General features: G+C 34.3%; 1 protein-coding gene across 3 annotated transcripts in view; it reads left to right on the forward strand.

The window, feature by feature from the left end:
- The window catches only part of PLCB1 (phospholipase C beta 1), an 891,415-nt gene that overhangs the window by 278,650 nt on the left and 597,210 nt on the right, over nt 1-15,555 (forward strand). For all 3 annotated transcript variants that reach the window (XM_072634430.1, XM_072634433.1, XM_072634431.1), the window contains exon 3: nt 8,615-8,683. In XM_072634430.1, the coding sequence (XP_072490531.1) occupies nt 8,615-8,683 (69 nt within the window). The remainder of the gene's footprint in view (nt 1-8,614; nt 8,684-15,555) is intronic.

Raw genomic sequence — 15,555 nt, forward strand, 5'->3', positions numbered from 1 at the left:
CACTCCATGGGGTCATCTGAAACCATCATATTTCCCGTTCTTTAATGTTGTTGAGTGCAGATACAGAGTTGCAAAGTAAATGAAATGGAGAATCTGAGGGAGGAAAAGGAAACGAAGGTTCCTTCATGGAGAATGTGCAGAAATATTTTGAAGTGGTTTTTATTCACCCCAAAGAAATAAAATGAAATTAAAATTTTTCCAGGAAAGGAATGAAACACATTCTATGTCATTCATTCGCACCAAAAGCCTTTCCTTTGCAATAGAATTGTTTTGACATAAGGAAGCTTGGAGAGTTTTGCAATCAATGACTTGTATTTAAAACTTAGGCTTGTCCTATAGCAAAGCTGAAAAATTCATAAATAGGTCATCTATGACAGCGCAAACATATATTTACATACATATATATGAATATATTCCTCAGAAATGTTTATAATGGTGTGATTATATATTGTATGAACTTAAACTATATTATTATGTCATGGAAATAATAGAATTCATTAACAATGTATGGGGATTTGTATTTAGAAAAGGGACAGAATTTCAAATTGTTCTTTTTCCTAAGCTTAAAGTGGATTTCATGGCTCATCTGTTTCACAGTATGTTTGTAGCATATGGATTGAAATATTTCTACTGAATAATAAGCATAGGTGAATATTTAGGCTCCTCCTAAGCTTTTGAATTTCTTAAGAAATATATATGTGTGTGTGTATATGTATGTATATAGGTATGTTTATCTATGTAGCCTAAATCCTGGATTAGTCTCATCACTCAATGCCAATAAGAATAAAAAGAAACTCATGGTAAAATATACTTATTTCTCTATTTTTCTGACAGGTGTAGGAGGAAGGAACTAGTACATGTAGAAAAAGCAGTAAAATTTTATTCTTCCCTTTATTTAGCCTGAATTATTGTGGATATGTCACTATTGAATGAATGAATGAATGATTTACTAAGAGCTTACTATGTGCAAAACATGGTACCAGGTGCTAATGATATAAATGGAAAAGCAAGATAGTTCCAGTCTCAAAGTGTTCTTATTCAAATGACAGAGACAACATACATGGAAGGTTTCAGAGTGTATTCATCCATGTGCTGTAACAGCAGGGTGCTGTAAGCTCTTTATCCAGTCCTCTCATTTTATTTATCAAGAAAGTGAAGTCCATTAGAATGATGTTACTTGCCCATGGTAACATATGAAAAATCACGTCACTGAGTTAATTCAAAGTCTAGGTCTTCAAGTCTCCAGACAAATAAAGGGTGTCCCCAAAGTCTTGGTGCAATTTTAAACTATTAAAATTGAAAACATTAAGAGACACTTTGTATAATTTTACCAATCTTGATTAAATTCACTCCATCACTGATCAAGTGATTCCTATTCCTATATCGTATGTGTATGTATACATACCCATATGTGTGTATGTGTGTATGTATTTAGAATTCCAAATTCTGTTGTCTGATACCATCTTCTTAACTAACTATTCTGTTTCCATTTTTACCTCCTTTCAACTGAAAGCTTTAATTTCTTGCACCATATGTTCTAATATAATGGAATCTGCTTCTAGAAAAATGATATGTAGTGCTAGATATAGTTATTATTCTTATAATGTTTTAGTAGCTTCTTCTGAATTTAAAAAAAAAAATCTTCAAATCTAGGCACACTCTTAAATTCTCAATAGATGTCAAAGTGCCACGCTGGTATTTATCATTTCCCATATACCATAAATTTAGATAGATTTCCTTCTTGGCATCTAAAGTAATATTGTCCAACTTCCTTAAATAAATCAATCAATACACATTTATTAAACACCTGCTATGAGTCAGGCACTATGCCAGGTAATGAGGGCACAAAAGACAAAAATAGACCCTGCCATGAAAAGGAGTTTATAATCTATAGGGGGCGATAGGATATACATATACATGCACACTAAATACAAGGTTATTTTAAAGTTGGAGGCACTAGCAAATGGGGAAGGAGGAAAGAGGTGGTATTTGAGGGGGGCTGTGAAGGAATCAGGGCTTAAGAGAGGTGAGGTGAGAAGGGAATGCATTATGGACACAGAACACAGTACGTTTAAAGGCAGTCAGCTAGGGGGTGTAGTGGATAAGGTGCTGGACCTGAAGTCAGGAAGACTCATCTTCTAGAGTTCCAATGTAACCTCAGATTCTTACTATCTGTGTGACCCTGCACAAATCACTTAACCATGTTTGCCTCAGTTTTACATTTGTAAAATGAGGTGGAGATGGAAATGGCAAACCACTCCAGTATCTTTGCCAAGAAAAGCCCAAATGGGGTCACAAAGAGTAAGACACAACTGAAAAATGAAAAAGTTTAAAAGAAAAAAAAATTACAGATGTTTTGTTTAAGAAAAATCAGTAAGGTCCAATTTGGGTAGAACAAAATATTTGGAGAGGTTACTATATAATGACTGGAAAGGTAAGTTTAATTCTGGCTATAAAGAGCTGTAAATGAAAAAATGAAGGGTTTTTTGTTTTTGTTTTCATCCTAGAAATCAATAGGGAGCAACTAGATTTTTCTGAGCAGAGGACTGACACTGGTCAGACCAATGGTTTGGGAATGCTACTTTGGTCATGATGGGACTGGGTGGTTTGAAGAGGAGAGAGACTTGAGGCAGGGACATCAATTAGGAATCTATTGAAAATGCTTCAGGCAAGAAGTGGAAATAGCTTGGGTAGTAAATATGTGACTAGAGAGGTGAATTCCAGAGATGTTGTGCAGATAGAATTAACTTATTTGGCAACTGATTGAATTGGGGTGGGCATGGAGGGAGCTGAGAGAGAGGGAAAAGGAGTCAAGGATGACTTTGAGTTTATGCATCTGGTGGCAGTGACAAAATAGAATGACTCAAAATGGTAAATGAGAGTTTCTTTGACTAAAAAAAAAGGACGGACTTTTAAAGGTTAAGAAAGTCACTATCCAAATAGCTTTTTAATAGTCATAATGTAAACACATTGCTAATATAATAGAAACAAGAGAAAAATACAAATAAAAATTTGTTTTATGGAGACACAATCATGGCTTTATTGCTTGAAACATTATGCCCAATTCTCTGCTGCATGTGGTCAAGTCATACAGGAAGAGCTGTTGTATATAAATTCATTTTGGGGAGAATAATTTCATCCCCTAAACACAGAATATAAAAATAGCTTCCCTGCCTGGATCCTTTCTATACCACAATGCCTTCTTTGGGAATGCTGTCCCATAATGCCCTACAGCAGATTTTTTTATTACCAATAAAATATTTATATAATAACTCCTCCAAGTTCTAGTGCTCTGCAAGCATGATGAATCCTTTGTGTCTGTAAAAAAAGGAAGTAAAATAGAAGCTGTTTGCTACTTCAGTGCTTGTTCAGCCCATATGAATTTTAGTTCCTAATTGACAGGTAATATAATCCTCATTTAAATAATCACTCTCTGTGAAATTTACTATATATTTATGTTGTCTCTTTTGTAGTTGGGAGACAGTGTGAAGAGATCAGTACTTTCAGTCAAAATTAGCACTGATGGATTCACCACCAGTTATATCCTGAGCCCTGCAGACCCAGGACCTCTCTTTTATCAGGTCACCCAGGAGTGAAAGGCTCTGGGGTCCTGATTCTAGCTGGCCAAACTCTAATACATTAATAAAGCTGAATGCTAATACTACTGTTGGTTTATCAGCGCCCTCATTGGGAGAGGAAATTCCCCTTGGCAATTCTTATTAATACCAGCATGTTGCTTATTAGCAAACAGGCTTGAAATAAGGGGAGCTGGGTAAACCTAAAATTAAATGTCAGTATTACCATACAGATTCAAATACTTTTTTTGGTGGCAGTCAGGGAACCATTTCTGAACCAGCACTGAAAATAGATGAGAATTTATTCGTATCTAGCTCTTTTCTCTATTTTTATGAGTTATGAAAATTTTTTATTATACCAGATCTCCATGATAGAACAATATATGGTAAGTAAATAAGAGAGATGAAGAACAGATAAAACATAAGCTCTTTGAGAGTGGGGATTGCTTCATTTTCTTTCTTTCTATTCTAGAAACTTCAGGGAGTATTACTATCCTAAAGCCTTTTGAAAATACAAGTAGATTATTCTAGTCTGCAACAACAAATTGTTTCAAATCTCTGTATCTTTAAATCAATCTGTTTTTATTAGTTAGAATTATTATAAAATTTATTAAAGATGTACACAAATGAAAAACTTTACATTTCAAGTAAAAGTATGACATTTTTGGAATATGTTTATTACTAATAATTATAATGGCTAACATCTGTATGGTGTTTTATAGTTTGTAAAGCACTGATTTACAATAGTCCTGTCATATCAGCAGCACACTTATTATCTCCATATTATATGATGCTTAGAATATATCTGCATGTTGTATAATTGTTGATAGACTGTAAGACATAGAAAGGGAAATATCATTACTGAATACACAGATTATTCAAGACTATATTGAAGGAGATGAAATTTGAGTAGGGAGTTAAAGTGTATGTAGAATTTCAATAGGTAGATAAGGGAAGGATATTCCCTGCATAAGGCAGTGTCTTAGAAGTCAAAGAGCTTTGTATATGTAAAGGGGATAATGAGGTAGTACAAGCTTACTGGAGCATACCATATAACATAAATTTAATGATACAAGATTATGATGAGATTTTAAAATATTTAGTTAATTTATTTGTTTTCAAGTTTTCAACAATCACTCCCATAAGTTTTACATTTTCACCCCTTCCCTCTTTCATCCCTCCCTGAAATGGCGTGCAATCTTATATGGGTTCTACACATACATTCTTATTAAACACATTTTCACGTTAGTCATGTTGCATAGAAGGATCAAAATGAATGGGAGAAACCATAAGAAAAACAAAACATAGCAAAGGAGAAAATAGTCTGCTTCTTTCTGCATCCTGACTCCATAGTTCTTTCTCTGGATGTTCATGGCATTTTGCCTCATGAGTCCTTTGGAAACATTTTAGGTCCTTGCATTGCTGTGAACAGCTAAGTGTATCAAAAAACAGTCCTTGCACATTGTGGCTGTTACTGTGTATAATGTTCTCCTGGTTCTGCTCATTTCACTCAGTATCAGTTCATATAAGTCTTTCCAGGTTTTTCTGAAGTCTGACTGTTTGTCATTTCTTATAGGACAATAGTATTCAATTACATTTGTATACCACAACTTTTTCATCCATTCCCCAATTGACGGGCATCCCCTCAATTTCTAGTTCTTGGCCACCACAAAAAGAGCTGCTGTAAATAATTTTGTACATGTGGGTCATTTTCCTATTTTTATGATCTCTTGGGGATATAGTCCTAGAAGTGGCATTACTGGGTCAAAGGATATGCATATTTTATGGCCCTTTGGGCATAGTTTCAAATTGTTCTCCAGAATGGTTGTATCAGCTCACAGCTCCACCAACAATGAATTAGTGTTCCAACTCTCCCACATCTTCTTCAACATTTATCATCTTCCTGTTTTGTCATGTTAGTCAGTCTGATAGGTGTGAAGTGGTACCTCAGAGTGGTTTTTATTTGCATCTCTCTAATCAATAGTGATTTAGATCATTTTTTTCATATGACTATAGGTAGCTTTAATTTCTTCCTCTGAAAACTGCCTGTTCATATCTTTTGACCATTTATCATTTGACCATATATACCATTTAGTTGGGGAATGACTTGTATTCTTGTAAATTTGACCGAGTTCTCTATATATTTTAGAAATGAGACCTTTATCACAGATACTAGTAAAAATTCTTTCCCAGTTTTCTGCTTCCCTCCTAATCTTGGTTGTCAAAAACTTTTCATTTAATGTAATCAAAATTATCCATTTTGCACTTCATAATGTTCTCTATCTCTTGTTTGGTCATAAATTTCTCCATTCTCCAGAAATCTGACAAATACACTATTCCTTACTCCCCTAATTTGTTTATAGTATCAGCCTTTATACCTAGATCATGTACCCTTATGGACTTTATTCTTGTGTACGGTGTCAGGCATTGGTCTATGCCCAGTTTCTGCCACACTGTTATCCAGTTTTCCTAGCAGGTTTGTCAAACAGTGAGTTCTTTTCCCAGAAACTAGGATCCTTGAGTTTATCAAACAGTAGACTGTTATGTTCGTTGACTACTGTTTCTTGTGTACCTAACATATTCCACTGATCTACCCCTCTGTTTCTTAGTAAGTAACAAATAGTTTTGATGATTTCTACTTTATAATACAGTTTGTGATCTGGCATGGCTAGGCCACCTTGTCTAGCATTTCTTTTCATTAATGTCCTTGATATTCTGGACTTTTTGTTCTTCCAGATGAATTTTGATATTATTTTTTCCAGCTCCAGAAAATAATTTTCTGGTAATTTGATAGATATGGCACTGAATATATAAATCAATGTAGGTAGAATTATCATTTTTATTATATTAGCTTGGCCTACCCACAAGCAGCTGATGTTTTTTCAGTTACTTAGATCTGACTTTATTTGTGTGAAAAGTGTTTTGTAGTTGTGTTCATATTGTTCCTGGGTTTGTTTTGGCAGGTAGACTCCCAAATATTTCATACTGTCTACTGTACCTTTAAATGGTATTTCTCTTTCTACTTTAATAGTAATATATAGAAATGTAGATGATTTATGTGGGTTTATTTTGTAACCTGTAACTTTGCCAAAGTTGTTTATTATTTCACGTTGTTTCTTACTTGATTCTCTAGGATACTCTAAGTATATCATCATATCATCTGCAAAGAGTGATAACTTACATTTTTCTTTGCCTATTCTAATTCCTTCCACTTCTTTTTCTCCTCTTATTGCTAAAACTAATATTTCTAGTACCATATTTAATGACAGTGGTGATAATAGACATCCTTGTTTCTCCCCTGATCTTATTGGAAATGCATCTAGCTTGTCCCCAGTGTTGAGACTTTAATGCTAGGGATAAGAAATAGTTTAAATTCCATTTTTATCTGACTGTCTCCCATACCTGGAACGTTCTCCCTCCTCGTCTTTTGAGTTTACTAGATTTCTTTTAAGAATCAAGTAAAATCCTACCTTCTACAGGAAGATTTTCTCAATCCTTCTTAATTCTAATGCCTTCTCTCTGTTAATCATTTCATACTTATTATGAAGATATCATGTTTGTGTATTTTGTCATTGAGTCATTTCAGTCATGTCTGACTGTGACCCTTTTTGAAGTTTTCTTGTCAAAAATACTGTAATGGTTTGTCATTTCCTTCTTCAGTTTATTTTAGAGATGAGGAACTGAGGCTAACAAGTTTGTGACTTTCCCAGGGTCCCACAGCTAGTAAGTGTCTCAGATTGGATTTGAACTCATGAGGATGAGTCTTCAAGTTTGGTACTCTATCCACTACACTACCTAGCCGCTCATATTTGTCCTTATTCATTTGTTGTCTACCCCATTAGAGCTTCTCAAGGACAGGAAATATCGTTTGTCTTACTTTGTGTCCCCAAAACTTAGCACGTCGGGCACATAGTAGGCTCTTAATAAGTACTGACTGACCAACTGATAGACAATAGGGAGCCTTTGAAGGGTTTTGAGTAGCAGAGTGTCATACCAAGATTTTCACAGTAGGAAGATTAATATGGAAGTGATGTTGAGTGATAATTGGAGGAGGTATGGAATAGAAATCAGGAAGCTAAGCATGTGGCAATGAAGAACTAGAGAGAAAAGGAAGGATATGAAAGATATTATGAAGTGAGTATCAGTTGGATTTTGACATGTTGGGATAGAGGTATAGTTGAGGTGGGAGATTGAGTGAATGTTGGTATGTATCACTGACAGAAGTAGTGAAGTCCAAAGAAGGAACAGGTTTAAAAGAAAGATGAGATCAGTTCTGAATATGTTGAGTTTGAGGTCCAAGTGTCCAATCCAAGTAAATAATAAATGCTGCTCAGTGGCACAGTGAACAGAGTCAAGAAAACTTGAATTCAAATCCATCCTTAATCACTTACTGGCTGTGTGTGTGTATGTGTGTGTGTGTGTGTGTGTGTGTGTGTGTGTGTGTGTGTGTGTGTGTGTGTGTGTGTGTGTGTGTGTGAGAGAGAGAGAGAGAGAGAGAGAGAGAGAGAGAGAGAGAGAGAGAGAGAGAGAAAGAGAGAGAGAGAGACAGACAGACAGACAGAGATAGAGAGAGACAGAGACAGAAGAAGGAGAGGAAGAAGGAGGAGGAGGTGCTGGTGGCAGGGGGGAGGGGTGGGGCTCGGCGGCTAAGGGCAAATATGGAGAACCCAGGAAGGAGAGAATAGCTAAAGTGATCAGCTCTCTACTTAGAGATTAGGTGCTTGCGTGGGATTAATGAGAGTGCTGTAGAAAAAAATCACTGGATTTTGGCAATAAGGTGGCACCTGATGGGTCATGTATATGGGACAAAAACAGTGGACTTTATATTGAAAAAAAATGATTTAGTCTGCTAAACAGTGTAAACAGTTCATAAGTTTTAGTTTTTATTTACATGAAGTCTTATTAGAGACAAAAAGAAAAAAACAGAAAACAGAACCATCTTCATGCAGTTATCAAGATCCAAATTTAAAAAAAAAAAGTGTTAAAGCAGTTTTTTTCCCCCTCTATGGATGCTTACAAATTGCTCTTTTGTCTTTCAGGAGACTGAGCTCTTAGATCTCAGCCTTGTCAAGGATGCCAGATGTGGGAAACATGCCAGAGCCCCAAAGGTAGGAAGTGGTTTTTGTGATTTCTCAGATACTGCATCAACTATTGAGCTAAGCTATGGTATAAAATGATGGCTGTAACTAGAACATTTTTTCTCTTTCCTTATAAGAGGCAGTATGCCATAGTAGATAGAAATCCAGTCTCACATCTAATATAATTTGGTTCCTGCCCCACCTCTGACACATTGGCTGTGTGACCACAGTCAAGTCACTTAAGTCATTTAGTCTCTCATTGTTCTAAGAAATTTTGTAAGTTGCAGAGCAGGTTCTGGCCTGCATTGGTAGAGAAAATCTCCACATCTGGGAGTTCCCTGTACCAGTAAAATTCCTTTTTAAAAAGTAGTTTATCTTTTCTTTAAAATGGGTTAAACTTAAAAATTCAAAACTTACCTGATATTTCTCAGTGATTAACTTAAAAATGAGATCATTTGTGCTTTCCCCTGTGCTGCTTTTCTGTGCCTCAGGCATGTCAAGTGAAATAAACTTCAGAAGTGATAAAAAAAAATACAGTATCTCAAATAACTTCTAGTAAAGCTGTCTCCACTAATGGAGGTGGAGACAAGAGATAAACGATTAGTTTCAGATTTCAAAAAGTGATTTTGCTTATTTTATAGCGAAATACAGTTCTAATTTTGTATTAATTTGATTGAATTTTGGTTGTTTCTAATTTAGAATCATCACACTGTAGATAAAAGACAGATTCAATACATTTCTAACCCTTTAAAGCATTATATTGATGAGCTCTTACATTTCACTAATAATCAGGGCTATGGAAGATATGGTAGGAAAGCCCAAGTATGCTCTAATTAGTAGAATATTCATATCAAATATTATTTCTGAAGACATTAACTACTTGATCAGATATACTTTACCTTAATAATATTGACAGAAAGGAATCTTAATCCTTTCATTCTTACTATCACTTATGTAAGTTTCTATTGAAACATTTGTTTACCTGTCATCTTATTCTTTCTTGAGATCATAATTATTTACTTGAAAGAAAAACTGCTTTATTGCTAGGTAAATATTTATCTATCTGTATATATAGATATAGATCTACATATCTATATCTGTATATCTACATCTGTATCTATCATCTATCTATCTATCTATCTATCTATCTATCTATCTATCTATCTATCTATCTATCTATCTATCTATCTAGCAAAGGTATGAGGACAGACAGTTCTTTTAGAGAAATTATAGTTACTAGGGGTAGCCAAATTCTGCCTTAAAGAAATACTTAGCTACTCTCTTCATCCCTGAAATATGTAAAAAAAAAATTGCCATGAGAAAATTACGAGTTATCTGTGTGTCAGAGATAGAATTTCAGTAATTCTAATGCCCACTTCACACCAGATAATTTTCAGAATGAACTTCTTAGTAACAGTTCAGTAATATCCAATTTTTCTTCTCTATACTTACCAATAGGTGAAAAATGTTGACATTTTGCTTGAAGAAATATTTTCTTTCCTCTGACAAAAAATACTTCAAACCTAGTTGCACTCAGCTTGTCATTTTGTTGGTTTTTTATTGATTATAGAGCTAGAAGATATAATTATACATTATTAAAAGTTAGTGCCCTGTTAATAATGAAAGATAAAATCATAGTGAAGCATCTGCACCCCTTGAACAACTCAGATATGTTCTTGGACTGAGGAACAATAGGAGTCCATCAAGTCTTAATGGTGTTGCATTGTAGAATCCTTTCAATTTGGATTTGTCTGTTTTTTTTTTTTATTATAATATCCAGTGTTGTAACTGTCATGATTGCCCATTAAATGTTTTATTAATTGTGAGTGGTTTTTGATAAATGGCATAGGGATATGGAATGTGTTTTGCTAATAAACTCATCTTGGATCTTAGAACACCTCTCTGGAGAGGCTGCCTTCAACCCTCAACTTACCAAAGTCTGTCTTGTTAATAGGAGTTTGAAACCAGCTAACTATTAAAGCCCTAATGTGGCCCCAGTGGGAGAGATAGCAAGTTCACAAATTATCTTCTACTAGTATTTGAAACAAACAAGATAATTGTAACTTAGCTAACAAGGTCCTTTTTTAATGATAGATCATTAGTGATCCTTAATAAAAACTTACATTTGAACTTTCCAAGTCTTTTTAAACATCATAAAACTCACAAACTTAGATTCCTTAGCTAAAAATTTAGAATTAAGTGTCAGAGGACATTCTGTAAGTATATCTTTCAACCTTTGACCACCGAAGAATCACTTTTTATAGGCTGCTTTTTTGGTTTACTTTGATTTTTATCTTCATACCAGTCATCAAGATATAATTTAAACAAATAGATTTTGGAAGTGATATATAAACAAAGTTCTATTCATCTTCTAAATAAAACTAAAAAGAAAGAAAAGCGAAATGTACTTATTCTTGGTTGTCATTCATTATGTCTTAAGCTTTTAAAAGGCCAAGCCATATCAATTCCACAGTCTATTTGTTTAAATCATATGTTTCTCACTTGTGTTAGAATAAATTGTTTGATCTTGAATTGGTAGTGTAAAATATAATAATTCTGAAGTTTAAAAAGATTTGGGAAGTTCCAATGACTAAACCAACTTTTTTGAAATGAGTCCTCATTCTGAGCACTCATGCTGCAGAAGGTGCTTGCATGAAATGGAGTCTTAGGAGGATCTTTAATAGTGGAACACCAATGTCATTATGGTACATCACAGAAGAAAGCCTAGAGTAGGAGGTTGGCAAGTCATGCTAAAGAAGAAGGAATATGAAAGGAGTGGCAGAGAGAGAAAAATTATAGTGGATAATCTGGCAGAGATCAAAACCTGACATGACAAGCCACTGACAACTGTATGGGGTCTTTAAGTAGGGTTATCACATATTCAGAATAATTTAAGATCTTATTACCTTTTGCCTAGGTTATTAAAATAGGCTTGTGATTTGTCTCCTTGATTTAGGTCTTTCTCTCCTCCAATCCATCCCCCACTCTGCCAAAGTCTTGTGGGATATGTGTGTGTGTGTGTGTGTGTAGCTCAGATCTGACCCTGACATAACTAATGCTTAATCACCATTCGGTTAACTCCAGTGACCATTAAATCCAGGATCAAATATAAAATTCTCCACAACCTTCTTCCTCCCCATACATCCTACTATCTTCTACATAATCTTTTATCACTCAGATCTGTACCTTTTGACCGGCTATCTACATCCCTGGAATGATTTTGCTTCTCACATCAGCTCCTTGACTTCCCTAAGCTCCCTCAGCCCTCACTTCAATTCCATCATCTGTTAGAAGCCATTTGTGGTCTCTGGTGCCCATACATACTTGTACTATCTCCTTTGAGATTACATTCCATTTATTCTTTATTATATACGTGCCTATTTACGTGCTGTGCTCTCAGTTATAATGTGACCTTCTTCAATTTTATTATACATAGGGACCAATTTTGTGATAGCGATTTATTTCAGTATCACTTAGCACAATGTCTAGTACACAGTAAACACTTTAATAAGTATTTGATTGATCAACGAATGCACAGATAGGATGTTTATCAAATTTACAAATGACACAAAGCTGGGAGGGTTATCTAACACACTGCCTGACTATCAAGAGGTAAAAAAATCTTGATAAGCTAGAACAATGGACTGAGTAAAATAAGAGTTGTAAATAAAAAAAAATTATTGTAAAATTTGTTGTAAAAGCAACACATTAATTGCAAGGAGAGGCATGAATAGACAATAGTGAAGCTACAAAGGATTTTTGTGTTTTACTGGACTGCAATCTCAATATGAACTGACGGTGTCAGTCAAAAACCCTAATGTGATATTAAATTGCATTTATAGAGCCAGAGGGTAGAAGAATAAAGAGGTGAGAGTCCTGCTGTACTTTGGAATGATCATGCCACCATGGAATATTTTGTTCAGTTCCAGAAGCCATATTTTAGGAAGGACATTCATTGTCTAGGCATTGAGATACTTCCATACATGGCTTAGTTGAGGAAATGTGGAATGTTTAGATGTAAGATGAGAAGTCTTACGGAGTACATGATAGGCATCTTTGAGTATTTAAAAGACAGTCAAATGAAAAATCACTTATTCGGATAGCCCCAGAGGTAAAAATTAGGACCAATGGATGAAATTTGCAAATAGGCAAATTTAAGTATCATGTGAAGACATATTTCTAACAAATCTATCAAAAATGGCAACAGGTTGATCCAGAAGGTAGTGGTTTCCCCTGACTGGGAATCATGAATACAATGTTGGCCTACTACTTGTTGGACATGTTCAAAAAGCATTTTCCCTCCAGGAATGGGTTGGGCCAGGTGGCCACCAGAATACCTCCAGCTCTGAAATTTTGTTATTCTGTGAAGGTTGACATTCATGACCTACATTCTGTATGTTGTGGTTTTCTTTTCAATTATCTAGGCATTTCAGTTATCCATGCTCTCCTCAGTACTTTTTAGATTTTAAGATTTGGTCAGAAATATATACTGTTTGATCTGAAATGATCTCATTATAGGAAACAGAAGACTTTGAGACATATCACACCACAAAATCCATATAGTTAAATTAATTTCTCTTTCATATTGCTCTTAAAATATCACATAAACTTATGACTTTTTTGACAGCTTGTTCTTAGAGTTAATAGTTATTAATTTGTATCTTTCCAGTGTTGTTACTATGTAAACTGCCTTCCTGGTCCTACTCTTTTTCACTCTGTATCAGTGTCTATCAATATCACTCTGTATCTGAAACATACATCTTCTTAGAGTTGTTTATTTTTTATCAAAATCTCCTTCTTATTAATATTCATCAGTCATCTTCTCAACAACTATTGGTTAAGGACTGACTATATTCAAGACCTCAGAAAATGGACAAGTAGTACGATTGTTGTTAGAATTTAAATTTCAAAAGTAATTCCCATTTTCCCTGACAAACCAATGTATAAAATAAAAGCAAAGGGTTACAAAGGAACAATTATATTGAAATAAGGATGTTGATTTTTCTCTATTTTCACATATGACTGAGAATTTTCTGGATTTCTGTATTTTACTAAGAAATTATTTCCATCCTAAGTATGTCACATGCTTACTTGAGAAATGCATCAAAGAAATGAACAAATTGTTTCAGAAGTATAAAGTTAATTCTGAGCGATAATTCTGTGCAAGCATTTACGGAAGGTTAAATTCTACATAGCAAGTGGATAATAAATAATTTTGTACCTGATGTCTCCATCTTATGAAACCTCAGCCATAAATTCTGTGTTGATTTTTAAGGGTGAAGGAAGAAGAAAATTATCTTTAAAAAATTTGTCCTTATTTAAAACAAATTGATTTATATCTATGAGTGTACAAGTATTTGTTATTCCGAATCAGGTGGTGATTACATATATACATATATATGTGATTATATATTCATGTAGTATAAGCAGATATAGCAACAAAGGAAGAAGTTACTAAATTGAAGTTTATGGATTTTTCCTTCCATGTGCTTTCAGAGGTGGATTTATATGTTTTTACCCAGGTATAAATTACAAGCCATAGTTCCTTTTTATGTTCATTAAATTCTACCGATGTCAGTAGTTTCCTTGGAAACAAAAACCTTTATGCAACTAGTCAGAGGTTTGGTAGCAATAATATTAGGATGCTGACAAGTATAAGAAATAGTTCCTCTGGCAAATGTTTTCACTGAAAACTTTGATCTATTTGTCTTCTCTCATTCAACAGTCGTAAATAAAAATGGATAGTAGTAATATCTCAACATCTTTCCTAAAGGTCTGAAAACTCCTAATAATCATTTGTATAATATGTATGCCAAGTATTTTCTGTAAAATGGCAAAATTTTATTTTAACTGGTACAGATACTAGCCACTGATACACTAATTACTTGTCCTATATTAACATTTAAATCCTCTAAGCTTATCCCAACCAAATATTTCATTTACATATATCCATGTATAATATGATGTTAAAATTACTCATCTACTATACATAGATATTAAGGATTATATGTCTTTTTATAGCATCAAACATCTAGTCTAAGCATGTGCCTTGTCCTTTTGGCTGTTGTGAAGCTCAATTAAAAAAAAAGTATATAAAGGGCTTTTACAGACTAGCCTTGATAATATTAATATACCACAGAGTACCAAAAAATTAATCATTATTATAAACAATTATAAATGGAAATGATATAATTATTATTCAAGTACAGTCTCTCCTCCTTTGCTGATTTTGAAAAACGTCTAAGTTCTGAGAGGATATATGCCTTAGGAACTGCTGGAGCCATAGCTCTCAGTTATCTAGGAAAAGATTAGGTTAATAACTACTTCAGGTAACTGAGAGCCCTGAGCTATTTTAAATAATCCTACTAAGGACAATTACATTCTCTGAGTGGCTTCTCACGTTGTCCAGATGGAGTCTTTTAGTTCCAATTAGTGGGCACAGTACTCTCTACCAGTACCAGGACCTAATAGCCAGGACCCTTGACATTAATTAGGATATTCCTAACATTGTCTCTCTTGATCTGGTAGGATTTAGAGCCCATGGGCCTAGTAAAAGGAAACCAAAATAGTGCTTCTTCCTTACTGTTGCTAGATGAGGAAGAGAAACGACCCTCACAAAGCTGTTTAAAACTCTGTTGGGTATCCCTTGTCTAAGAGACTACGTTTTAGGGACTAACCAATTTCCAAAATTTTTCTGAAATTTACTTTCCTTAAGCACTTAAATGCAATTATTCAAATAAGGCAGATCTCTCAGCCACTTGAACTGGTTATCAGTCTCCTCTGGTACTTGGTAACTGCGGACTGAATCTTTACTAGTTTTTAATTAGTAAGAATTAGAAACGTTATCAATTTTTACTAATTTAATACTAGAGGATGGCAAGCCACTCCCAAATTTTTGCCAA

Source organism: Notamacropus eugenii, chromosome 1 (genome assembly GCF_028372415.1).
Source record: "Notamacropus eugenii isolate mMacEug1 chromosome 1, mMacEug1.pri_v2, whole genome shotgun sequence".
Lineage (NCBI taxonomy): Eukaryota > Metazoa > Chordata > Mammalia > Diprotodontia > Macropodidae > Notamacropus > Notamacropus eugenii.